This window comes from Athene noctua, chromosome 12 (genome assembly GCF_965140245.1).
Source record: "Athene noctua chromosome 12, bAthNoc1.hap1.1, whole genome shotgun sequence".
Taxonomy (NCBI): Eukaryota; Metazoa; Chordata; class Aves; order Strigiformes; family Strigidae; genus Athene; species Athene noctua.
The window spans coordinates 14,899,517-14,927,267 of record NC_134048.1 but is presented as its reverse complement, the minus strand read 5'-3'; the positions used below and the strand labels follow the sequence as shown (position 1 = coordinate 14,927,267).

Sequence of the window (27,751 nt, the reverse complement as noted above, 5' to 3'; positions counted from 1 at the left end):
GCAGAGAACATGGGAAAACAATGGCTTCACCAGCCTCCAGCCACCCTTTTGTTCTGCCTGGCTCAACCTGCTCCCTACTGCATCACTAATACTTGCCAGTACCCCACTTGTTATCAGGAGTAGGAACCCACTGTCATATAAGGCATAAGAATTTCAGCTTCATTTCTAGGGCCTGCTTGTCTTCTCATGCCGTACATGGAAAAAAAAAATCATGAGTCACTTCTTTTCTGTTCACTGTGGGCTTGGTTCAATGCTGACTGAGGCCAGGGGTGATGGTGCAGAATCTGTAAGTCCTATCGCCTGTCTTCAGTGCTGCTTCTGAGAAAAAAGAGCAAGCAGCAGAGAGACAAATATATATATTCACAACTGTAGACAGTGACAGGTATTTATAGGAGATGGAGTGGAATTCTCTATTATTATTTTAATGTAATTATACCAAGAAAGTATTGTAGCAAATCACCAAAGTTGTCACTGCATTTTGCAAGCAAACGACAGGAACTGAAACCCGCTTTTATTTCATTCTATCATCTCCCAGCATTTAATTCTGAAAGTGTGCTACCTGAAAAGAGGACAGGTTTTCTAATGGACAGATCAGGTATGTGGCGTTACCACTGTCCTGTCAGGCATGTCTTTTTAAAAGCACCTGAACTTTCTGCTTCATTTCTCTGGAATTTTAAAAGCCTTTCCTCCATTTGACACTGGGTGGCTAAGAATTCTGAATTCAGTGATTGTTTATCTCTTGGTATTAACAGAGGCATTTGGATTCCAAACTCAGTGATCAGCAACTGGGGACTGAAGGGGGCCACTATGGTGACATCTCATTAAAACTTTCAAAAGACCTTCACAGAGTTCAGATAATGTGGAAGCTTGTTTCGTCCATGCAGATGGACAAGTGCCAGCACCCCAAACTGCTTACAAAGAAAATCCCTTATAAGAATTCTCAAAATATGCTGACATGGAAGGACATTGCATGCCTAAGGTGGACAATAACATGGGCAGTTTTATTTGAAGCTTTTTACAAGCCATTGTTTCAAAAAATATATATACATATGTAAAAGCAAAGGGATATCTTAAGAAGTAGGTTGCATTGCATAAAGTCAGATAAAAGTTAAATAATTCAAAAATTAAGATCGCCTATGAAGCCTAATTTAGTGCCTCACGTGTGCCTTATAATACTGATGGCAGCCAGCCCCCAAAGCCTTTGTGTTCTCTTGCAATTTTATTCCATTCACTAAACAAAGGAACAAATAAACTTTAATTCCTGCAGAAACACATACCCAGACACAGGAACTGGGAGCATTACGGGGTCCCATGATAGCAAGAGCCCGTGCATCTCTTTCTCTGATTTACCTACTCTCACTGTAGCCCCATCTCAGGAATTCCCCTGTTCTTCCCTATCTGTGACCCTATTTCATGAATTTCTCGCCATCACTTAGCTTCTCATCAACCCTCATTTTTCCTCTCATTCTGACTGCTTTTCAGAGCTCTTCCTAGCAATTTGGCTAGTTCCATTTTCTCACTTCATATTTATTTTCACTCTCTGCAGGAAAACACTTCTGCAGTATCTCTGATAATTACATATCTCAGATGACTACCTCTATTTTTACCACTTTCCTAACTCTGGAGAGCACTGACTCCAAACAGATAAACAGCTGCTGTGATTTACAACCTACCTAAAGGAAAGCCATACCAATGTCTGTGTTGAGAAGCTAGAGAGCTGGGTGGTGATGTAAGAAAAGTGATGAATCAGGTTTTGTTCAGCAAACAAAAGCATCACAGTTCCCTCCCAAGATCCCTTGCCAGTGGGGCATAAGCTAGAATACAAAGAATCGAAGTAAATAAAATAAAAATAATTGGGCTGAACAGTGGCAGAAGAATAACAGTTGCATTCAGAAAGTGAAGAATCATATGGTATACTGGTACAAGCCTCTAGTATTTCTAGCATTTCACAGTGCCAACATTAATTAGATTATCGTGAAAAATCTCCTGTAAGGGAACGAACTATAGAAATATTATTCTAACCTCCACCCTACTGATAAGGAAGCTGAGACAGAGACTTACTGTATTAGTGATAACTTGAAAATGTGTTTCATTTCAAACTTCAGACACTTCCATGTCTCCAGCTGAGCTGCCAGCCACTAAAGCACACCACATTATTAAGCACTGGAAATTAAGCTCTCAGTGTTTTGCCTGGAGTCACACAGTGACTCAGAATCAGAGCTTGCATTCAAATGCTACACTTCTAGGGCACAGTGCTGCCAGTGTCCAGTACATCACGCTGTGTTGTATCACACTGAAGTGCTCACGACCAGCACAGGAGGCTTGCACACACATCTGCACTGGGCTGGATGCTTGGATGGTGCAGACATGAAGAGCTTGATGTCCTCAGACATCATTGCTTCTACCTGCTTAGGGATAAACTGTAGACCAGAGAAAAGGGACTGGGAAAAACTAATAAAGTATTGTAGGAAATAGCAAAAAGAGTCAAGAGGAGAAACCAAAAAATCTAAACCAGATTAAAATACACTGGTCCCAAACTGTATTGTAAGGATTCTTCTATTCCTAGTGGAGAATATGGGCTCTGCTCTAGATTTTTTCCTAACATGGGTTCAATTTAGAAGTGGGGTAGGGAGACTGGTGTATATTCAAATGAGTTTTCCGAACCAAAAAACAATTTGGAAGGAAAAAAAAAAAGTTGCAAAACCTTGAAATCTGGGATGTTGGCCCATCTGCATCCCATTAACATCTGCACTGTCTCTCCACCATTAAAGTCACTGACTGTCACAAATATTTAGCATCTCAGCCCTGCAGATGTGTCATCACCTTTTGCTTTCTATCTCCTTAGATTACATAGAGAAGTGATCTAAAGATGTGATCTAATCTTTCTCTTAATTCTCAAAGCAACCTTTTGAGCTTTCTACACAACTTTCAGCTTTAAATGATGATTTTAAAGGATTCTGACCTAGCATCCCCCAGAGTTGCTAGCAGGAATTTTGCTTTTATATGCAGCATGAACAGCAATTTAGGAGATGAGCTCCTAGGCTTCAGTAGTTATGCACAGGAGTGTATTCCTCAAAATGCTCAGAAATGCTTGCTGTGAACATGAGGTACTGGAAGGGAGCCAGCAGGCATCAATTTGACATGCAGTAACATTTTTTATTTCACCCTGGAGCATCCCAGGGTGTAGTGCACATCAAGGTGAAAGGGTTCGTGCATTTGCTTTAAAATTTCCCCACTGCTTTTCCCTCCTTGCTCTGCTAGTGTACCACAGCGTAAACCCGGAGTACCACCACGAAACAAACTTCTCAGTACAAAGAAAAGATTATGCTGTTTGGGCTCTGAATGGTAATTATATGGTCTTAGTCAAATTACCACTTTGCACTTATTAATGTTAGGATTGAGCACCACCATGCGTTTTCACAGCTAAGTAAAAGGACATATTTATTTGTGCCACGTGAATGTTGCCAGGATCACAGCATTTTTCAACAGTGCTTAGTGCAGGGATATCCTAGTCGTAGCTCAGGATACTAAAACACCAGTATCATAGCAGAATTAAATATGCATAAATACTTATACTTTTTCATATTACTCCTCAATCAGAAAAAAAAAAAAAAAAAAAACCAACACCAAAAGCCAAAACCCTACTCCTCTTCAAGAGAACTTTTTAAAAGCCAACCAGAAAGTAATAAAAAAAAATTTTTAAAGTTTACAGAGAAGTGATCACACTATATATTTCTGTAGCTTGCATTTTTAAACAGGCCCGGAGGGTGCATAGTTTTATGACAGGGTGTGATTTTAATTACTAGTTGCAGCTTTGGAAGCTTTCCAGCACTACTGTAATGTGCTGCCTCTGTGCAAAGGAGAGCTGCGTGTCTTTACAGAGAAAAGCAGACTCTTCATGACTGGGATATATATAGAACAACTGGTCTTCCATGGATTTATGTGTAGTCAGAAGCTAAAATCAACATGAACAGTCACTACAGTAGTCTGCCATTTGTACCACCCTTTTGGAAACCGAAGTGCTTATATGCTAAAACCTGAATATAGAACAGAATTCAAACTACATATCCACTCAGGAAAGAAATCAGGTTTCTACAGAGTTCTTCAGTTTATACTGCACATCTTCAGAGATTTACTTACACTAGCAATGGTTCTTAAAAGCGACAGTTCTGAAGAAACTCGGACTTGGTGCACAGCTGCTGACCTCTGCTCTTTTGTTCCCTTCACTATTTATCAGTAAACAAAAAAGGGAGAGAAAAATTATCTAACCTCTCTACAGAGCAAGACCTAAGGGAGGACTGAAACTTTAACTTTCTCTCTCAAGTATCTACTGATGCCAAGGGGAACTTAAGTCTATCATCTCCACTTTATTTGACATGTGTAAAAAACCTGACTTTACCACAGAACAGGGTTTTTTTTCCTTCAAACTGCTTCTGCAAAGCAGAATACCTGAGTGCAAAAAGCCATCTTGGTGCAAAATACATTTTTTCTTCTACATCTGTTGTCCATGCACAAAACCACTTCAGCTGAAGCCAGTTCCCAAGAATCCCAACAGCAGCTGAGAAGTGACCCTTGCCTCAACAGACACAAAAAGAGAGTAATAGGCATTGCCTGTCAAGAGTCAGCTTAGGAGCTAAGGAAGGTGTGAGGGAGGATGCCTGGGTAGAGAGCAATCTCCTTTCAGGATTAATAGCGGAAAATTGACGTTTTTGTAGCAATAGTCGCCTCTACCGGCGTCCCTGGGGCCCCGGCTGAGCTCCGGTGGGGCTCCAGCGCAGTCCGGCCTCCCCGCCGCCGATGAGGGGAGCGCAGGGTGCGGGCACGGCCTTTGCTCCGCGGCTGCCGGGGATTTTACCTCACGAAACCGCGATTTCCTGCGTGAACCCGACAGGAGGAGCCCCGAGGAGCTCTCCGCAGGCGGGCACACGGAGAAACGGCTTTCTTCTCGTTAAAAGAAGGTGAAACCTCTCCCTCGCCCCACAGCCTGACCGGTGCCAGGACAGGCAGGGCCGCCCCGCCCGCCGCCGACCGCTCTGGCGGGGAGCCAGGGCCTGGCCCGGAGCCCGAGGCGGCCCCGCTCCCGCCGCGGGACACCGCGCACATCCGGGCGGCGGCGGGCGCCGCGCGCTGCCCCCCCCCCCCCGCTTCCGGCGGGCGCCAGTTCCGCTTCCGGTGCGGCGGATCCCGGGACGGTGCCGGTTCCGTTGCCAGGGTGAGGGGCCGCATCGCGCTGCCGGGGGGCGGGGGGTGGATCGGCGGCGGCGCTGTGACCCGGGGGGTTTCGGGAGGCGCCGCCGTGCCCCCGATCACCGGGGCAGCGCGGTGGGTCTGGGCCCGGGGCCGGGCCCGTCCGTGTGCGGCGGAGGCCGGGCTTTACCGGGCCGGGGTGGTGCAGGGCCGGTCGCGGGGGTGGGGGGGCAGGGCCCAAGGCATTTGTTTCGGGCGGGTCGGTACCCCCGTGACGTCTGTGGGGCGGGAGCGGCTCCCCGGGCCCGGGGCCGGCAGCACCGTGCGCGCTCTCCCCGCCCGCCTGGCCCGGGGTCGCGGCCGGGACAGCCCCGGCGGGGAGCGGGGGGACAAGCGGACCGCGGCATCCGTTCCTGCGGCTGCGGGCCGGGGACGCGCTGGCGGCGGACACAGAGCAGGCTCTGTTGGAAAGCCCGTTCCGCCACCTGTTGCGGTGTCGTGGGAAGCGCTGCGGTCCTGCCTGCACAGTCTTGCGCTTTCTGTGCTTTGGGGGTTTCGTGGTGCTTAGTGAAACAACGATGCGGGTGTCTCTCTTCCCTGTCTTCACAGGAAGGTGGAGTAATACGACAATTTAACTACAACACTACTTTCTCTGACCCAGTGACCTTCCAACCCATAGGCTCTTGGTGGTCCAAGGCGCTTGTAAAGGCTCTGAAGCTGTAATTAGCCAAATCAGGCTTCATTTCAGTAAACTTACCTTTTGAATGGCATCCAGCCCCGATGGTAGAAACTTTGAAAATCCCTGTGTCTTCCTCTGCTCCTAATCTGTTTTCCTGTAATGATTGATTCTGGTGTCCACACTCAGTCCCCTTAGCATTTTAGCATTAAATAAAGTTGTGTTATTTCTGCTTGGCATTTCTGATAACGTTCATCTTGACAGGACTGTAATTCAGTTAAGGATAGACGGTTGGTCAAGTGCTCAGCTTTGGAGGGATGATCTTTTCAATTTAGCACTGGACAGAGACTTGAGAAGTTTTCTTACAGTTCTTACCCTGTGCATTTTCATGCAGAACTATTTGAGGTGACAAGCCAGAAAATAAACTCTTCTTTCTGTAAATTTGGTCCAACATTTATGAACAGGGATAATTTATGATAATCACCCTATGTATCAACATTGCTTGATGTTATGCAGCTTTAACCTCAGTTGAATTTCTTAGTGCATCTAAGACCCCATTTTTAGAGGATAACACTAGATCCCTAGCTGATGTGGGGGTATTTGGGGGAAAAAAAAGTAAAAATCTTTTTTTTCTGTGATACTAGTTTTCCTCTTCAATTTATTTTCAGGGCTTTTAGAGGGAATAGTGTGGAGGTGTGGCTTGTAGTGTCCCCAGCAAGCAGGTTGTAGCTAGCCCTCTGTTTCTCATCTGGTCTGAGCCTGGTGGGTATGCTTGTTTTGTTTCTTATAGGCTACATTGTATAAATGAAAATAATTTTGTCTGAGAGCATATAATCTCGGAGAATACAATGCCAGAGAGGAAAAGGAGTCAGATTTTTGGATTCTGAAATTTTTCAGAATTGCTAGACCAGTATTTCTTGGTGTAATGTATTTCTTATAGGTGGATAGCCTGCTTTTTTCATAAGTCTGTTCTCTCTTCTTTTTGAATATCTTTTGAAGACAATCTGACCATTAGTGGTACAAAGACCTTCTCTGCATCGCCTGACAGCCTGTAACAGCCTTTCATACCTTTCTATCTCCTTGATTCTCTGTTTCCGAGCTTTAACAGAAAAAAACCCACGTTCTTCTCCCTTCCATAAAGCTAAAAATCTTGTTTCTCTGCTCTGTTTAATGTAGGACTAAATTGTTAAATACAATTTGTATAAGTGATGCTGTGTAAATTAAAGATAGTATAATTATGGTTGTTTTGTCAGCACTGCAATGAAAGTACAGTTCTTACAGTGTAATTGCACTGTGTAGGTGTGTATTTTGGCTTTGTTTTCAAACTCCTACTTTGATATTGCTACAATGAGACATGACCTGGGGTGTGTATTACTGCAGGTATCGCACAGTGAAAGTGATTAGAGAAATCCAATGCTAAAAATGAAGTGTTGGGTTCAGAACTAGTTTTATGGTTTTATCTCTTAGGTATTTCCTACTTGCTGTTTTGTTGTTACATACGTAAAGATATCCATGGCTGGTTCGGTTGCGTAATTATTGCAGAGGACATTTCTGAGATCTGAAATTACTTTTATGATACTGCAGTGCTCTGCCTGGGTGCTGGTTGTGCAGTGAACAGGCTGTACCTGCATGGAACACACAGCAAATGAGCATCTGCTGGAGCAAACGGTGAATGTGACATTGCTAAATACACTGAAGTGGAACTCGGAGGCCCAGTTTTAGCACTGTTCTTTCTCCTGTAGTTTCAGCATTTTATCAATATGTTTATGGTATAAACATATTGATAAAAACAGCCCTTTGATGTACAATGTAATAAGAAATCAAAAATACTTTTAAGCAGACTGTAGGGTTTGTCTTCTGAAAAGAGTAGTTCTGTTTCTCCTTACATGATCATTGTATTTCCCTCCTGCAGCAGATTTTTCAGAAAATAATACTGAACATATGCTTCAAGGATGTCTCTCTCTCTCATAATAAAATGGGGTGGACAGGAGTATACAATAACCTCGCTATCAGAAGAAGACACAGTATTGGATCTGAAGCAGTCTCTTAAAGGCCTTACCGGAGTATTACCAGAGCGTCAAAAACTACTTGGACTTAAAATGAAAGGTAACTATTCTTATTTGTTATATTGCAGATGTGCCTGAAATCTTTATGGCTGAACATCCCCTAAACCTAGCCAGGATGGGTGTACTAAACAGGGCATCTACCTCCCAGACCTAGCTTTTGAATGAACATAGAAATTTTATACATTGATGGATATTGTGTATTATTGATACATCTACCTGGTCATTTTTTAATGGCTGACATGGAAGTGTGGCAAACATGCGTTAAAAAAAGTTAAATTGCTGCTTGGCAGACAAGCAATGTATCTGTATAGGAGGAGGATGATAATACAGCTTGGGGTATTCTGGTGTTTGATGGGTAGTTTATTTCTATTAAGCATGAAATGTATTGACAGTTTTCTAAAATCTCTCAGCGGCATTAAAAAAAATTATCTGCTTGCATTATAGGCAAACCTGCAGATGATGATGTTAAGCTTGGAGCTCTCAAATTGAAACCAAATACTAAAATTATGATGATGGGCACTCGTGAAGAGAGTTTGGTAAATACTTGTTTTTTAGCTTGAATAGGAAAAGATGTTCATATATATGTCTCCTTATTACAATTTTAGATTTTGAATATTCATTTGAAAATAGTAGCACAGTAGATTTTTTTGGTATTTATTTCTCTATGTAAAGTAAGCTATCCTGCAGAACTCTGATTGCAGTGTATTCTCTAGTCATGTGTTGTTCTGGACTTGGAGTACAAACCTATTATGATATTCACTGACTTCTCAAATCTGAACAATCATCAGCATACTTTAGTAATTCTTTTCACTAGTAAAGTGAAATAATTTTGGTTAAATAGTAGGGTTTTTTTTTCCCTGTAACGTGCAGGAACAGAAACCTGATATCCATTGGTTTTTTCCTTCAGTGATCCTATTTATCTTTTATTATTCTTTCTCTAGGAAGATGTCCTTGGGCCACCTCCTGATAATGATGATGTTGTCAATGACTTTGATATTGAAGAGGAAGTTGTGGAAGTAGAAAACAGGTTAGGAGTTTTAGCTATTAAAAACGAGTCCTGTTATTGAATATACATTTTAATTAACTGTAACTTTTTTCACTGTTACATTAGGGAAGAAAATCTACTAAAAATTTCCCGCAGAGTTAAAGAATACAAAGTGGAAATTCTGAATCCTCCTAGAGAAGGAAAAAAGCTGCTGGTGCTAGATGTTGATTATACACTATTTGGTGAGCTTTTATGCAAGTTGTGGTTTTTATTTAAGAGGTCAGTTTATTTGCAGTTCATGTTTCCTGATTTTTGCTTTACAAATCTACTTCAGTAATTTTGGTACGTGTTGTACTATGTAACTTCTGCTTTGTAATATTTTGGGGTCTTCTGCTCATATTTTAAATAGTATTGAACTTAAGTGTTGCGTATTGTTGATTTTAGTACAGCAACTATTTACTTCCTTCAAGAAGACATGAAAAAGTAGCAATTTAGTATTTTATCCAAATAATCTTTCTCTTGACCAACTTGGATCTTGGACATCACAATGGCAGAGCAAGAAATTGTAAAATAATAATCTCAGTCTGTACCTGACTGACTCCACTTTTGGAGACATGGGACAATAGCTTCAAGTTTTATTTCCAGATTGTTCCTAAACATGCACTAAAACGTGTTTTACTTGGAAATTCTGTCAGACTGTTTTTTCCGGAAGACAGAATTTTCCTTCTGACTTAGTTTTCCATGATGTAGGTTTGTCATGACAGTTTGACTATAAACAGTAAATAATAGCATGCCTTATTCCTTTTCCTTAGCTTTTTTTTTTTTTTTTAAATGAGATTTGTTTACAATCTGAGGTGGAAATTCAGCCTATTACTGAGTTTAAAATTTTTGTTCAGAGGTTGTCTGCTAGCAGAATTTGATGGAAGTTTTCTAGTTGGAACAGGCAACATTGAACGTCTGAAATAAGCTTCATATACGTTCACAAAATTTGACTAGGTTTGAAGGAATCTGCTTCACATCTGAGCTGTTACAAATTTGCTAAGGTACACAGATAAACTATTTGGCCTGACTCTTCAAAGATGTTTAGACCCACAGATCTCTGATTTAATTATTAGCTAAGCCCTCAAATACCTGCAAGGATCAACAGATAAATATCCCCTCTGCATCTTCTCTCCCCCTGTAAAATGGGAATGGTAGTTTGTTATGAATTTATTCATGATTGTGAAGTGCCTCAGTGCCTCCCTCATGAAAACTCTTCAGGTGTCTGGGTAAATAGGAAAGTCGGACTGAATTTCAATAACTTAATTTGAACTTTAATAATGAATTGCTTCTCTCTCATATTCTTTTTAGACCACAGATCATGTGCTGAAACTGGGGTAGAACTGATGAGGCCATACCTTCATGAATTCCTGACGTCTGCATATGAGGATTATGATATTGTAATTTGGTGTAAGTTTTATACTTAATACCTAAGACTTTGTTGTAAATTGTCATTCAGAGCAGAGACTCCAGGTGGGAGGTTTTTATACAGCTTTTTAGTGTGAATCACAAGGTCTAAAACAATACAATTCAGCAGGAATGTTCACACAGCTATTAGCGCTATTTTAGAAAAATAGTAATTCTTACATTGCTCCTATGAATGGGTCTAATGACAGTATTAAAGCTCAGCACCACTTTACTATGTGTTACTCTGTACAGACGTACGTTTGAAGTAATAAAAATGTATAATCCACATTCAGACACCGTTTGACGGCTGTCTTTACAAGTAATCTCAATTCAGACAATAAGAAACGAACTGCCAAATGAACCAGATTCTCCTGTCTGCAGGGATGGTTGATCGTTTGCCCTTGCATGCTGTTTGACTTCCTGTCCAACAGCTGGAGAACAGACTTTAGCCAGTGCAGAATTTAAACCATATAAAAATTGTGTTACAGATTTAGTTTTCATAGTCTGGAAGAATGTTTCCGCATACTTTACATCAGTGGGCAATGTTGACACTTTGTCTTTTCCAGGCCTTAGGTATTCTTATCATTGCTTCCAGGAGAAAAATTTGCAAAGGCAGTATGGTTCCTCAAAGCAGGTGTAGCCCACTTCTTGTGGTCCTGCAGACTGTAGTTCCGTAACAGTTGATCTAGAAAATGGTTTGAATGTGTGCACTGCTGTATCTAGCTTTTCCAAATAGAAATAAACTTCCTTGAAGAAAGACTCTTCAAGGCAGAGAACCCTAAAAGCTGTAAGAGAGGTGGATCTTTCTGAAATAAAATTTTGTATTAAAATTTGGTATGTTAAGTGAACAATTTCTTGGCTTGTTTCTTTTTGCCTGTCAGTGACTTATTTTGATATTCTTTCTGTTTTCTCCCTTTTGTTTCAGCTGCTACTAATATGAAGTGGATTGAAGCCAAAATGAAAGTAAGCTGTTGTGACTTTATTTCTAGTCTGGCTGACTGTTCATATAGTTGGACTCAAGCTCAGCATTATAGAGAGGGTTAGCAACTGCGGAGGTTGTAGGAATCAAACCTGAGATTTTTAGATCTTATTAACTTTAAATTATCTTTGTCACAAAACTAGATTAAATCTAATTTTAGAATTCCATGCGAACTATCAGCAGTAGGTACAAAATTTAGAAGAACTAAAAACAAGTCAGTACCTGCTGAAACTTAGATTAGTCACACAGCTTTCACAGTTGCTTTCATCTTACCTTTAAGAGATCTAATCTCTAAGTGTAATAACATTTTTTCTTAAAAGGAGCAAACAGATGTGGAATGCTGGAGTAGGTTATCAAGAGGAAGCTCTTTTCATATTTATCTTGTATCTCTTGCAGCTGTATGGTTCTGTTGCTTCCTCTGCCTTATTAAAACATCTGTAAGAACTCTTCTTTCAATCCTAGTTTCTTCTGTATCTAAAACAGGCAACTAGCCAGTTTTGCACAGCTGACCTTGTGGTAAACATATTTACAGTGAAGCTTAGCTGTAAATCTGATGAGCTTACTAAGAATTGCTGTATGTTTGGTTGGTGGGTTATATTTTTAATGCTTATAAATCAAAGCTTGTTTCCTTTTCAGAGAAAACTTCTCCAAATTTAAGCATTTGTATCTCTATTCTTTGTTACAGACTAACCATTTTTTCAGGTTTTAACAGAGCAAAAGCACATTTTCCAGTGTTCACTTCCTCAAAATAAATGGCTACAATTTTTCTAAGCAAACAAAAATTCCTCAGTGATCTTCAATCAGTGTTGAACCTTGCACTTCTTGTGGCAGTGTTATATCTCTGTTTATGTTGTGTCTGTCAGTGTAGTGCTAGGACTTAATCTTATGGAAAATCATTGTTCAAAACCAGGTTGTTTCCCTTGCACTGGCCACCACTCTGCATTTCCAGCCCTTTCTTATGTTACTGAATCACAACCTTTCTATACCTACTCCAGGATCTTGATCAGCTGAGATTCCTACCACCAGATGCCAACTGCTGTTTCTCCTGAAACTGATAGCACCTGGGTGCTTACCTCTAAAAGTTTCACTTCTTATCAGGGAACAGTGATCCCAGCAATGCTTGGAATTAAAGTTTTTGTTTTAAACTACAAAGCAGGAACAGCATTAAAAAGAAGGGAGTATCAGATAACCAAGTTTAATCTCTCATTTACTATCTATTTATGCCTGGAATTCAAAAGATCTAGAACAGGTAGTTATTTCAGTGTAACAGGACACTGACCCAGGTAGGTAGCGCTTTTCATTTGCAAGGCTTTTTCATATAAAAGCAAATCAGTTAAGTGTGGCTGGATATTTTCAAGAGAGCTGTTGCAGTGGATATTTTCTCCTTGTTACGTAGCTTTGCATGTTACTGCTGTTGCATGCACCAGAAATTGTCAGCAATGTAATGTGTCAGCAGATTTTACTATTGCTTTTCAGCTTTGGAAAGGATTTGAAATGGAAATGCTCCTCTCATCCAAACAAAGTTTATTTCTATAAAGGATGTTTTCCTTAGAGTCTTTATTTCAGGAGTTATCAGATCTTTAAAGTGCAAACTGACAGATTTCTGACTAGCATTGGCTATCTTGGACATGTGTAGGAGGAAACAGTAATAATGAACTGTTACTGTATACTTCATCTTGGATTGGGCTGTGATTTGTTGTAACATACTGGAAGGAACAAATAGCAGACGGTACACAGTTGCTATCCTTGCTATAGATACTGAGTAAAATTGAGGCATGTAGAACCTGTGAAAGATTATACGTTAAGGTATTGACAGGACCTCTCTCTCTGTATTTTGCCTTTTCTGCAAAGTTGCTTTGATTTTATGCTGACATCAGCTGTTAAGTTTCTGATAGTAAACACTGCAACAAAAAAAATCTCTTAGCTTTTTTTTTTCTTGGTAGAATGGTGTACTTTTGTGATTGAGATTAAAAAAAATTTAACCCCCCAGATATCTATTTCTAGTGTGTCTCTGGTAATTCTCAGCAACTCAGCCTTTTGACAATCATAGTTTCAGTTGTACAGCAGTAAAACTGTCACAATTAGAATTAATAATAAACCTTTGTGGTGCAGGAGCTTGGAGTGAGTACCAATGCAAACTACAAGATAACTTTCATGTTGGACAGTGCTGCCATGATAACGGTGCACACTCCTAGAAGAGGACTAATAGATGTAAGTATTTATTTTTTCCTAATCTTTTTCTACATTCAACTGACATGTTACACCCCTTTGAAATATTCAACAATAAAGTTGTGCTAGAGTTTTCATGCAAGAAATCTGTAAGAATCTTAGAAGCATTGATTTTTGTCTTCCTAATTAAATTTTCTATTAATGTTTTGACTGGGACATTTGGATGACACTGCTTTCAAATCAAATAATAGATATGTGTTGCAAGAAAATTTAATACCAACAGGAAGGTTTTCTTTAGTGGGAGGGGTATTTAGTATGTTGTATTATTTTACATCTCTTCCCTTATCAAAACCCAACTACCTGCTCATTTTTCAGCAAAAGAATACAAGTGTCCATTGGGCTCAAGTTCCTACAAACTGATAGTTTTATCTCCTGATTTACTTCACGTACCTTTTATGTGTTATTTTTGCAGGTGAAGCCTCTTGGTGTTATCTGGGGAAAATTTTCAGAATATTACAGCAAAAAAAATACTATTATGTTTGATGATATCGGCCGAAACTTCCTAATGAATCCACAGAACGGACTCAAGGTAATTTTAACTAGAATTTTAACTTATTACTACTGGTTTTTATACTTCAAGTTGCACTTTCTCATACTTCTTTGCTGTATCACAGAGAAAGGCTATTCTTAACTAGCAAAGATTTTATTATATTTTTAGACTGACATTTTTCTGGACTAATATTTCTGTAATAATAGTATTAAATAAGTTTTAAGAGACTACCAAAATCAATTAAATTATGATTTCTGCTTAAATTATACCTTCAAGCCAGAATCAAGCTGAGCATTGCTGACAGGCACCGCTGAAATATATGATGTTCAATCTCAAGAGTGGTTATATTCAGGAAATAAATCAAATAACAAGTGGCTGTACTTTGTGGTAGCATGCCAGTGTAATAGCAAGCATTCCGCTCTGGGAAATAATTACTATCTTGAGCCATTTTGACTGCAGAACAGCAAATATTTCATTCTATAAAATTATCAGCCACTTTAGGCTCCATTGTCAGTGCTGGTTCTGGATAAGTAGAATGTAACTTAAATTTCTACTTGTATATGATGGTATAGCAGCATGGAGAACCCTCAGTTTTTTGTTGTTTGTTTGTTTGTTTGTTTTTAAAAAAAGGTGTTTTTAAAAGCAAAAATCCAAGATGTTTCTTTGAAAGTATCCATGATGTGAAGACGATAGCAACTGATAAGATCTAGCAAAATGATGTTAATTGGAACTGTATAGTGTTAGGAGAATCACGAACAGCAAAGATCTTGCTGGGAGAGTATTATCCAGGGAGCTCCCTCTAGCTCAGATTTGAAAGATGTTTTTCAAACTGTTGTTAAGAGCTGCAGACAAGAACATTGAATCGCTAAACCAAAGCACAGGTATAATGCATTCCAGGCTAAAAGCAGTTGTCAGATAAACTTTATTTCTGACATCTCTTTTCACAGAAGCTATGATTGTAGTCAAATGCTCTTTGTTGAGAAAAAGCATCTGGTTTCAGTGATGCCACACAACTCAAAGCAGAACTGAAACCCCCTCATTTCTCCTACAAAAATATCTGTGAAATCATATTGGAAAAGGTGGCAGTCCATTCTAGATCATTTTATCATTCTGTCTGACTAGAAAGGGAAGGCCCAAATTGGTTGAAGACAAAACAGTTTCTTCCTGATGGGTAGGCAACACAAAAATCCTGCAGTCTGGTTTGCATCAACAACAAGACAAATTAGACATGGCCATGAATGGAAAAGGTTTTTCTTCCTCTTACCTGAGAGGAGTTATAACTTAGCATAGTACTGAACATGTCTTTTAATTAGGTGGTAAGTGATAAAGAATCAGACATGGTTTTCTTACTTTGAGCAAATTGTTATACCCAGCTTATTTATTTTGTACAGATAAGGCCTTTTATGAAAGCACATTTAAATCGGGATAAAGACAAGGAGCTTCTAAAGCTCACTCAATACCTCAAAGAAATAGCAAAATTAGATGACTTTTTGGAGCTGAATCACAAACATTGGGAAAGGTAAGAACAAAATCAAAATTCTTTCTTCCTTCTGTCCCTGACCCCACTGTGTTTTTCTTGAGGTTGTCTGTACAAAGACTGAAAACAAATGAGCTGATGAACTTTGACATCACTTACAGTTATGAAGGTCCTTTCTTTAGTTTGAGTAGAATTTTAATAAGGCTATAGTGTTTGGGCTGCTTCCCTAAAATGATAAGATTTTGACAGAATGAACTTTGTTTTCACACTTCTCCAGTATTCAGGACCACCAGTTGTTTTCAGTTAAGTAATTGCGCTTCCAAAAGGGGGAGAAAAAAAAAATTGAAGCAACCTGGTCCCTGAAAATCTGTCTCTTTTCACCCCTACGTAGTTAGGCTGTCAGTTCAGATCTCGGGCCTTTTGTTACAAGGCAGCTTTTCTGGTGGTTACTTCAGAGGTTTGGGGTGTTACAGTGGGGTTCTCAGGCTCTATCCAGGTTGTGTGGTATTACGGTATTCATTAGCTCTGAAATGCAAATGACTGTTATGAACGTGAGTTTTCCAAATCCTTAGGGCACCAGTTAGCATCCTCATTCTTTCTAGAGAATGATTAGCTGAAGTGTCTGAGCAGAGTTCTTAATGGTTTTATGCAACAACCTGGTTTCAATATATGTGGAAAAAAAAGTGTGCACAATATGCTATTTGAAAAACACTCATTCAGTGCTTAAAAGAACAGCCTTGCAAACTTGATACAATTTTCTTGTTTCTGATTAGAAAAGAAATTCAAACGTTGAAACTTTAAAAGCAGTGAAATTCTATGGATATTTCACACTGTCAGTTAAATTAATTGATTTTTTTTTTTCCTAGAGTATTTGCAAAGATCTCAATGTCACCACATAGCCAGATTGCTTCAGCTGTAGTGGTAAGAGAGCTGTGAGATCAGAAAACAGGCATTTTGGAGTAATCAGATTCTCTAAGGAAGATAGTGGAGTGCTGTTCTTTTCAGGTTATGCTGGATGACTGTTCATTAAAGTCTTCAATTTATTTGAAGGAGTGACATATCTAATGGGCCTTTTTATCTTGAAGGATGTAATAGCTACTTTTCCAACTGATGTTGTTTTCAACCTCTTAGAATAAAACATGTTTCCATTTCCTTCCTCCCTTTTGTTTAGAAGACTAAAAGAGTCTGACTTAAGACATGACTTTGAATTACTGTAAAGTAACCTACCATGGAATTGAAAGAATGTTGAAATCAAAATCATAAGTAGTATCGATCACATTCCTACTTCTTAGTTATCAAAAGGGGGATTGCTAACAAAAAAAGAAATCAGATTTATAATTTGAGTTTATAAAAGGTACTGGATATATTTGTGCCTACTTTTTATTTTGTGAAAAACTGTACTTTTGTTTCTTTTAGGTATCTTTCAAAGAAGCAAGGACAATAACACTAATAAAATTGTGTGGCACTGAACTGAAGGGAACATAACTAAGATCATTGGACTTTTCCTTGCTTTTATGCTAGAGTATGATAGTGCTGGACACTGGATCCAATGCCAGAATGACTGCTATACTTGGTCTTCCAGTTGGTTGGTTGTGGGTTTTTTTAAAAGATCACAGCAATAAGCTCAAAGTGGGAGAAACAAGTCAGTTACTTTTTCTTGCATTCAGTTCTGGTGTTACTACTTAAAAATACTTTCCTCTCCTTTGCTGCAGAAGCACAACCATAACCATTAAAGACCAAAACCATTCTGAAACTAGAAAAAACATATTTAGACCAAAAAAGTTGAGTAAGGAGCCAACCTGTGTATGAATTGTATAAGCCCTCTATTCCCTCCATCTTTAGAAACAGTCTCCCTCTCCCATTCCAATATTTAAGTCTATAAATTACAAGTTGTCTTAAGTTTGGTATGTATTAGTATGTCAGTGTTTCTCTGTGCAAGACAGTAAGATGGGAAAGTACCACCTCTGTGGCCAATTTACCCCGGTGTGTGAACTTGTACTATAAAGCAGTGTTAACTGGAAAACAAAAGATTGAAGTTTGAGGGAGAGAAACCCACTCTTACGTGGTAAGTGAAAAGCAGTCTGCCTGAAAATTTCTCATGTCAGATGAAGGGTTTAAACCTCCGATGGGAAAGTCACATTCCTAACAAAGCATGAACAAAACCCTTGTTCTCTTCTAGCTAAATCTTGTCAAAGTGCAAACACTGTGTTTAAAGACAATATTCAGCCATACTGTTCTTAAAATATCATTTACTTGCGCTGCTTATGCCTGCACTATAGAAGTGTGATGTGACTGCTGTCTGGCATTACCAACACTTGTGCATTATGCAGTTCATGTATTTGAAAGAAGACTGACCCTTTCAAATAAAAATGGTATATATTGTTCTTAAGGAACTATAGCAGTTGTGTAAATAATAAATACCTTTTTCAGAATTTGTGTCCTGTACTGTCTTACATATCTAGTTTGCATAATAGAGGAGCTATTGATAATCATAATTTTGGGGGGGGGTTGAGGTGTTTCTTTGGATTCCAGAAACAGTGATTTTTGCATCAGTAGTTAAGTAAGAGACTGGTATGTGCTGCTGCAGATTAGGGCAGTGGTGGTGAATAGTGAAGCACGTAGCTGCCCGGGAAAGGAACCTTGACAGCAAATGTCAGAACAGCAGACACAAATGAGCTGTTAAGATGAGCATGTTAGGCTCCAGCTCAATGACTTGTCACAAAATATACAGTTTCTTATCCACTGCTCTTTGTGGTTTAGTGCCAACCCAAGCTGTGTTTTAAACTAGTAAACCAGAAACCTGATGTATAAAAATCTTTGGCTTAGGTAATTATGGAGGGTGAATTTCTGAAGGTTTGTCTCCTACAGCTGATTTCTGAACTAGAAGGCTGACTTGGTCACATACATACAGTGCAGGTACAGTCTCCAAGGTTAGAACTGATCCTTTACCTAGAAAGGCTTCAGGAGCATAGATAGGGGAATATGGGACTGGTACATGGTGTATGAGAATACCCTTCAATTTAAACAATTGAAAGAAGTCGAGGCATTGCACTTGAATCGCCTATAGATTTTAGTATGCTAGCCAGATACACAAAACTGAACCAAAGGAATGTATTTAAACACACACCCATACTTTTTTTCCTCGAAGTTGGCATACAGACAGAAGTTTTATGATGAATAAGTGATACTACTTTCTTTTGATTTATATAAGGAACATTTAAAAAAAAGATTTTTTTAAAATTTCAGTGACACTGGGATTTCATCCCAGAATTTCAGAGTATTTGCCGATCTGAAGTAGATGTGCACTCCCCTTTCAAATATTTTATAAGCTGAGCCAGAGTATGTGAGGGTGTGATCTCAATGTGATGGCAACACATAGCTGTTGCTGACAAGTCATTATATCTTATGACTAATGTTGTTTCCCTTACATTTTATGTATGAAGACTAGTTTTGCAATTTGAATTTTTTTTTTTCTGCAAAAGCAGCCTGTGTATTTTACTGGCTATCTTCTAAAAATGCTGCAATGATTTACTTGGCTGAAACATGATTGAGATTTGTAAAATCACAAAGCTGTAGATAAGGCAAGCATAAAACTGATCTTCACCAAATCCCACAATACTAGAATGAGGGGTCACTCATACAAATACAATAGTGGCTTAAAATTTTTAAGAGCACCAGGTAGCAACCTCCTGGAATTTGTTGCCATGGTTTGTTGTGGAGACAGGTGGCATCAGCAGGTTCAGAAAGGAATTAGATAACTTCATGAAGCAGTCCATAGTCAGACGCTAGAGGCAATAGGCTAGGAAGGTCTAATATCTTTAATCAAGAATTGCAGGTGCTGAGGAAGATGAGAGTGGGTCACACACAGCATCATGCCTGCATGCTCCCCTTTAACCACTGCTGGGTGGAACTGGCCACAGCAGCACAGGTCTTGTGTTCATACTGTGTGATTCTTCTGGGCTATAGACACAATGTGATTCTCTTCCAACCTACCAGAATTTAGTCTAACTAGAAGGATAAGTGGCTACTTTTCTGCTTAGCTCCAAAACAACATATTTATTGCTCATAAATTCAGAGGAAAACACCTCTGCAGATTTTTTTCCTCCTTTTTGATAAGGAAGGCAGTTTTGACCTACTTGTATTTCCAAAGTGTAGTTAAGCCTTGAGAATAACTATCAACATCAAAGTTTAAAGCCTTGTTCCCTAACATTTAGTTTCCTTTTAGATTATATTGAGGTCCCTGAGAAGTATTCAATCAATGGCTTTCACAATCTCTGTTGAAATAGGATTAAAGCATAATCAAAGAGAGGGAGCAAGTGGCTTAATTATCGAGTTCATAATTTACTGTTCTACAAAACTCTAGCAAAGCATTAAATGGAGTCTGAAATACTCCAAATATTTTCATGTGTCAGATACTGTACTGGACTCCCAGTACATGTCAAGCATTTTGTATGATGTTCTGTCTGATTATTCATACCAAAAAAGACAGTCCGTTTAAAAATGAAGTTATTTCTGTAAGCTCTGGGTATCTGACAACTCTAATGCCTCACTGTGGCATGAATGCTCATCACTGGAGGTACATGGAATGACAGCTGAAGCCAAGAACTGAACTGCAAATTCAGCTCCACAAATCCTGCTGCATGACTGCAAAATCTACAGCTAGTTGCCAATTTTTATTCCTGACTTGACATTCAACTGACAGCAAGTGGATGCCAAAGGGTTTAAGACAATTTTCCACTCTGTCTGTTCAGGATGTATTTAAGACTGATGTGAGAAGTGCTGAATACTTTCTACCAATAAGATGAAGCCTGGGTAAAAACTGTTTCAGAGGGTAAAGAACAGTACACAATTCTGATTCATTAAAGCTGTTTAAAACAGGAAGTGCTGGATGAAGAGGTGTCAGAGGGCAGAATCCTCTGACGTGTCACTACTGACATTGCAGCAGTCGTGGCAGGTGCTTGCAGGTATTAGCATGGGCTGATGAAGAGCTTTGGCTGGGGGATTAACGGAGAAAGATTTCAGTGAAAAGGAAACGTTGAGAGAATAACAGGGCTAGAAGAGAAAAATACTGATCTATCCTGGAGAAGACAAGGTACATCTTTCAAGTGTTATGAGTTTCTTGTGTAAGTAATATTAGCAATATCTTGTGACAGCCACGAGTTACCAGAGTACTATACTGACATCTGTGCTTTGAAAGGGCTCCTCACTAATCAGGACACGTTTTAGGTATAAGTGACTCAAAAGATCCAAGGTCTGGAAGAACTGCCTCCTGGCAAGAGATGAACTATTTGTGTTTGGTTAGGTTTTCCTAGAGAGTGGCAAAAAATGGCTCTGATTCCTTACAGTGCTAAGTTTGACTCTCCTGACTTTATCTGCTGGACCACACTACTTTAGACCTTTATTTCCCAGGCCAGCTGTATAATCCCCCATTATCTTTTAGATCCTTGATAATTATATAAGGCCTCAACCTCAGAATTCATGTATCAGCCCTTTTCTGATGGTGTTATAATAGAGGATTTCAAAGTGAACTATTTATATACCGATGAGCTTTCTCATACATTCCTGAGCTTCATTATTTATGCTTATTTATGAAGTTTGCTCGTCTCTGGAGATCCTTTGATGCTACTGTGATATTGTGAGCACTTGGATGCTTATTTAGTTCTCAGGATTCCGTGCAGAGCTTGGCGTGCTTCCTTGCCACACACAGACACATACAATGCCATGCCATTTATTTCTATGTCTCTCCTAGCAAACAGTTCTCCCACCAATTCATTTTCCGTTAAGAAATAATGGGTACAAGTCAAAGGGAGCTTGTTCTCAAATTGCATAATGCTCTTGCACTATGGGTGGGGTGGTGGGCAGAGAAGTGCATCGTTAACACTTGAAAGTTTTTTCCCCTTCAACTGTCTAGTTAGAACTGCACACCCACTCTGCTCACACCACACCATTTTTTAAGGTGTTTATGTATTAGAAAAGAGCAGCTCTTATTTTCACCATGGCAGGAGCCAGGGTTACCTGCAGCCCCTGTGTGCGAGGGGACAGGGTGATCACTGTTGCTGAGTGATATCCCCTCCTTCCCTTGCAACACCCCAAAAGATTTTGACTCTGATGTTTTGAAACACTAAGGTTATTGCGTCAGACTTTTATTGACTAAATATCTTCACCCGTGGTGTTAAAGCATTTGGTATTTAACAGCGTGAGCCTTGTTCTTCACTATTTACACTACTCTTGAGAGGAAGGCAAGTCAAACTCTGGATCAGAGCATCAAAGAAGTCATAGTTCAGAGCATCAGTCAAAGAAGTCATAGTTCAATGTAAATGCTGGAGCCAAACATCTCAACCTTCAGATTTGATTGGGATTTTCATCTCCAGCAGTCTGAGCGAATACTTTGTTCTACTTGCTGCAAGATCAATCCCTGGATTTTGAGTTGGATCTGCCATGCTTCTTCCTGAACACAGACCAGAGAGCCAGACAGCTGGACATGAGTGGCTGATTCACAGGCTGTTCAGAAAAGTTGTTTAAAATCACTTCACATTGGAGAGAAATGTCCACAAATTAAAAAAAATAAAAGAACAAGCTCAGCTTTGATACCCAGAGTTATGTTTCTGAGCATGTTCTCATAGTAATATTGCAGTTTAAAAACCTCCTTCCCCTCTTTGGATTTTTTTCAGTGCACTAGAATTTTTCCCTCATTTCTTAAAAGTTTCTTGGTGTGAATGTATATCACATCTCGATTTGTGCTTCATCAGCACAGTGGACTCTGCTCCACAGGAGGCTGTGTGCTGTGGTGTCGTAATGACCGAGTGCTTTGATGAGCTTTGTACATTATTGAGGTGTTAAAAGCCAAGAGCTCCACTGGTAAGCATCAAACTTTATTCCTCAGGTGTTTTTTCCTAATTTGGGTCATACTGGAAGAACAAATGGTGTCATGGAAAGAATAAATAATTTAACAAATTCTAGTAAAGCTTCCTAAGGCATCCTTCTTCCTAGGGCAAGCTGAGATGGCTCTAGAATTGTATTTTGCAAAACTTAGTAATTCTTAACCCCGCTTTCTATATTCAGTTCACATCTCATGACATACATGAGTATGTGACATTTGTGAGTAGTGAAACTGCAAGCACCAGTTCAGTAAGCGAGCATGAGCAGAATTTCAAGCACATGCTTAAAGTGCAATTGATGCCAGTGTGACTTTTGGGTCCCTCTGCTGTCCTAATGATGGATATTCCTTGAATCAGGACCAAAATGAGCACATTTTTGGAGAAGTGTATTAAACTGCCTCAGAGATGAAAATTATAAAGTGATGTGGGGTTTTTTTAATCTAGTTAGTCGCTTACAGATGTAACTAGACATAAGAGGTATGTTGTAAAACCTTTTTCTATAACAAAAGGTAACATTAAAAACTAAATAATTTGTGAGAAGAAAAATTCTGATCTTCAGATACAGGTGGGCTTGTAGTTACATCTGAGGAATATCCCCACCCCCACAAATAGTAAATTAGTTGAGATGAACACATTCAGAAGCTATTAAACTACTTTGTTTTGAATTTAGTGAGTAGCTGCAGCTGGAAGAAAGGCAAATAATTGAAAAGTCTGATTTCTTTAAACAGAATCAAAATATTGCATTTTGTATGTGCATTTCTACTTCCAAGTAATCTTAAATTTTAATACTTTAACTAACCTAAAGTGAGCTTTTTCAGTAAGCAGATATGATTGGTTTGGTTGGTTCCCTGAAAAATATCAGACAATCCCCTAAAATATATTTACTTTAGAGAGACCAAAACTGAGTAAATTTAGGTAGATTTAGTTCTTAAACTATATATGATTTTATGAAACTGAAATGCACCCACGCAGCATTGAAATGGTGCTGTTGCCACTGATAAAACTGACTTCATAATTTGTCACTCACTCATTACAGCAATCCCTGACCAAGGAATATACCAGTCTGTTGTTTTTAAACTTAGAGATACTATAAAGTAGTTGTCCAGTTAAACTTACATCACTGATGCAGAACCTCTCGTTACTCTCCAATGCATGGAAAGACGTATCAAAGTGCATACGCCGGGAGCCCCGCAGCTCGGTGCTGGTCCAGAAGCCTCAGCTGGGTGCTGGGAACCCAACTGCACAGCTGGGGGACAGAGATAAGGGTGACAGGGAGAGACCAGCAGCAAGAAATGCTCATCTGCATCTTTGCTCACCCTGCAGTCAACCCAGTACATTGCATGCAGAGGTTGTGGGCAGCCAGCAAGATGAAAACATCAAAACGAGCAGAAGATCTTGTGAGATCAACATATAAAATCCCTTAATGGATACGTAGGTAACACAGATAATTACAGACCCAGAGAGTGTGACTCAGCCAAGTACAGGGCACAATTCCAGAGACTATGAAAGGAAAAAAGTCACAGTATTAGCTTCAAAGAAACTTGAATCAAGCCAGTGACCAGCAACATTACTATGTAATCAGACTATTTAGTCAGTAAAGCAGGGCAAATGGAGACTTAGGGACAGAGTTTCCAGAACTAGTTGATCTTCTACAAGAATCAGATGAGCTTTACAGCCTGCTCCTGCCTTGCCTTTCCAGAGGGTTTAGCAGAAGCCTTGGGCCAGGCATGGCACAAGCATTGTAGCAAAGTGCTAAAGGCTGGGATAGAAAACAAACAGGAGCTTTTGAGCTAAAGCTTCTGCCAGAGCCAATTAACGTGCAACGGCTGGATTGCACCAGCTTTACAGGGGCAGGAGAGAGCACAGTGACCTTATCTTACCTAGCAGACAGCACTGGGCAGGGTGTTCACACAGCCAAAGTGTCAAACAGTCTCTCCAGCCCTACAGGGACCTAGCAGCAGGTGTATTTGCCCAAACCCTTCCTTGCTCCATGGATCAGTACAGTTTCTCTTGTTCCCAAGACACAATAGGACTTTCTCAAGACAACACAGATGTGCACTGAAAACAACAGAGCCAGGCTGGAGGGGTATCTGCAGGTTTGTGCTATCCTGCCTCCCCTCAGCCCCTGCTCCAGGGATGCAGGAACTGGGCAGAGGGGCCCATACCCACAGTCACATCCTAGAGCAGAGTGCCATGGACACCCATCTCTCCGTGACCATCATATCTACTTTCATCTCCATGTCTAGTGTCCGAGATGTTCTCCTATTGCTAGAGAAAAGCCAAAGCCACAAAATCCCTAGGGCTGATCTTCAGGAAGGCTTCTGCTCATTTTGAGTCTCAGTGCTGGGTGCAGCCACTCACCTTTTACCTACAACACAGAAGATCCAGCAAAACCCTTTGGGGTCACCACTGCCCAGGAGGACACGGTGCCTCCAACTGTCCCAAGCAGCCCAGCTTTCCTGCTTGCTGGCACAGTGCTTTACCTCTAGGCCACTCCTCTACCCCAGACAACCTCCCACTGACCCCATACCTGTCCCTAAATCACACATTCCCTCTTTTTGAAGAGGAATCCCCCACAGTTCTCTGGTTCTCTTATTTCCATCTCCTTTCCAGCAGCAACACGGGCAGTGTCTGAGCCATGGCACAGTGGGGGAGCTCAAGCGCTTTTCACTTCATTCTCATTAACAAAGTGCCATCACCAAGGACTATTCATTTGCTAAGAGCAGGGGTTAAGGCTCATCTCTAATTACACCTTGCCATGCCTCCTGTCTCAACTGCATGAGTCTGCTTTCAAGGGGAGGTGAGGTTTGACGGGTCAAAGCTGAATGAACTGTATACAAGTTGGTTCAGCTAACCTCCACTGCCCCACACGACTTACTGAATTTAGCTTTATGCAAGAAATATCAAGATTCCCCAATCTATTTGGGTAGTAGAAGTGCTTTTACATTTTATATAACATGTAGGTATGTGCAGCTGCGTCAGTGCTTTCCTCTCCAGATTTTAGATTTATGTGGCTGTCTTTACACCCACATAAACAGCTCCCCCCCATGGTTCGTGTGGCTTTATCTGCTCCTTACATTCTCCTTTATTCCTGTCCTACATCAACTTCCATTTTCCAGAAAGGGAAAAGGAAGTTTATTAATACTTCCTCCATAACATATTCTCCCACAAGTTCACCATAAAAATCAAATTAAGAAGCAGGACATGAGCTGCATGTTACAGGTCATTAACCACTTTTCTCTTTGCTATAGGTGTCCCTGCCACCTATTCTTTCTGCACTAGCAGCACAACTCCCCCAAAGCCACCCCAGATGCACTGCTGTTTCTTTACCAGGGGAGCTTCACAGTGTCTGTTGTGGGGGCCTGCAGCAGAGTCCTAGTTTTAAAAACCTGCCAGATACAGCTATTGTTACAGTGAAGTCAACAGTAAAACTCTGGCATTACAAACACAAGTCCTGGTGTAGCCAGCCGTGGCTAGTACAGTCCCAGGTAAAGGGCAGGGTCACCCCGCTGCCCCTCACAGCCTGCCCACGAGGGCTGGAAAGCTCCCAGCTCTTCAGCACCACTCAAGTATCAACTGCCCCTGCTGACCTTGACTCGATACCTCCCCACATACCCAGGGACAGAGTCCCATATCCAGGCAGGAAGAACAAGAGCTACCTTCTCTCACTGACTCTTGAGATAGCAACTTTATTGCCTGCCATCACACTTCCAAATAAACATGACTGACACCCCTGCAGCTCCAGGATGAGCCCCCCACAGCCCTCTTGTAAAAGTGTGACTGAAGTCTGTATATGTGGATGGGATGTGAAAGGTTTCTTCCACCACCACCCCAGTCTCCCTGCCCTTCTCTGTAGATGCCCATCTGATGCCTTATGCTGCATACTCAGGAACAGACACCGTTCCCCAGTGCACAGCACAGCACTGGGGCTGGCAATAAGTTATCACAACAGGCTAAATTTTTGGAGGAGTAAGCAAATATCCATGACCCTGAAATTTCATGTTACACACAGGCTGTGAGTAGTAGCTGCACCTCAAGGGGTGCGGGTGAGGGTGGCAGATTTTGGCCAAACAGGGAGGAACAAGTACATGCACCTGCAAAAGCCCCCATTTTCATTTGTGGGGATTTCTTCCCCACCCACCAAGCCAAAGAGGAGGTAGCACCAGTTGTGTCAAAGACCCCTACACTCCCCAGCAGGATGCAGAGCTGTCTCAAGGCAGGGCTGATGCCAACAGGAGGGCTGCAACATTTGCACAGGTGGAGGAGCAGAGCCCTGCAGAGGCTGTTACCAGAGCCTGGCAGGAGGATTACTTTTTTGCTGCAGCACCTGTGACATCCACCAGGCTCCTGGAACTACCAGAGGAATGTTTGCATGACATGACCCAGGGCTAATCAGACCTGCAAACAAAACAGGGCCTGGGATACAGTCCACTGGAAAGGTTTGTCACCTGCAATACAACATCATGCTGACATTTCAAACAAGTTTGTTTTTCTAGCTTAGAGTTTTCTCAGCCTTCTCCTTGAATTGTGTTTTGACCTCATATTAGAGGGGCTTAAACTATATAAATATGTATTTATTTTTAGGAAGGTAAAAGTTTAGGTCTCACCTAATCACTACACTTCAGGAGCTGGGGCTTTATGACAAGCCCCATAGCATTAACCATTATTCCCTTTGCTATAGAGGCTCTCTGCCACCCCACCTCATCTCCCCAACCCCTTCTTTCTGTGATAGCCTGGCGCCAGAAGCACTCACAGCTGAACTGCACTGAATAGACACGGTACCACTGCTAAAACCACCCGGTCTGTGGCAGCACCCAGTGTCTACCGTTGGTACTGCGCTCCCGCCCCCCATCGCTCTGCAACTTGCTCACAAGAGAAGCATCATCATCATCCTGCCAAGCCTTAGAGACAGCGCCAAGGCCTGGACCATTCCAGGGTATTAGCAGGACCTGGACAGACCACCAAGAGACAACAGCAAAGCGCAGAGCACCCTCAGTAGCAGGAGGTCCTCTGAAACCCTGCGAGGGCAGAGGGGGCTCGCACCAGCTCCGCAGCTGTGCTGTGCCACTGCTGCTTCACGTACAAGGGTTGGCAACAGCTTTCTCCTTCGTCACAGCATTAACAAAGGGGAAGAGTTTCACAGAGGCAGAGTCCAAGTCTCAGCTGGGTTCAGTGAAAAGTGGAGCAGGTGGGTCATGCCTGGAGTCCCAGCACTGAGGCTAGATCTTCATATTTGCATCTAGCAACAGCGTAGCTGAAAAGCTCTCCCCAAATCCTGGAGGTACAAAGCCCAGCTCAGCTGCATTTCTCCGCCCCTAGATTTCTTTCTCCAGTGTCT

General features: G+C 40.9%; 1 protein-coding gene across 4 annotated transcripts; it reads left to right on the top strand.

Annotated features, from left to right (window-relative positions):
• Window positions 1-5,151: 5,151 nt before the first annotated feature.
• UBLCP1 (ubiquitin like domain containing CTD phosphatase 1) lies at window positions 5,152-17,967 on the top strand. 4 transcript variants are annotated; one of them, XM_074916322.1, is made up of 12 exons: window positions 5,176-5,212; window positions 6,532-6,625; window positions 7,779-7,969; window positions 8,374-8,465; window positions 8,871-8,956; window positions 9,041-9,156; window positions 10,265-10,363; window positions 11,286-11,323; window positions 13,452-13,550; window positions 13,981-14,097; window positions 15,450-15,577; window positions 16,952-17,967. In XM_074916322.1, exons 3-12 carry the CDS (start codon window positions 7,816-7,818, stop codon window positions 16,977-16,979), a joined length of 957 nt encoding a protein of 318 aa, XP_074772423.1. In that variant the 5' UTR covers window positions 5,176-5,212; window positions 6,532-6,625; window positions 7,779-7,815; the 3' UTR covers window positions 16,980-17,967. The 4 variants fall into 4 exon arrangements, with proteins under 4 accessions (XP_074772422.1, XP_074772420.1, XP_074772423.1 ...); XM_074916320.1 differs by having other exon boundaries at window positions 7,776-7,969; XM_074916321.1 differs by lacking the exon at window positions 6,532-6,625 and having other exon boundaries at window positions 5,152-5,212.
• The last annotated feature ends 9,784 nt before the right edge of the window (window positions 17,968-27,751 follow it).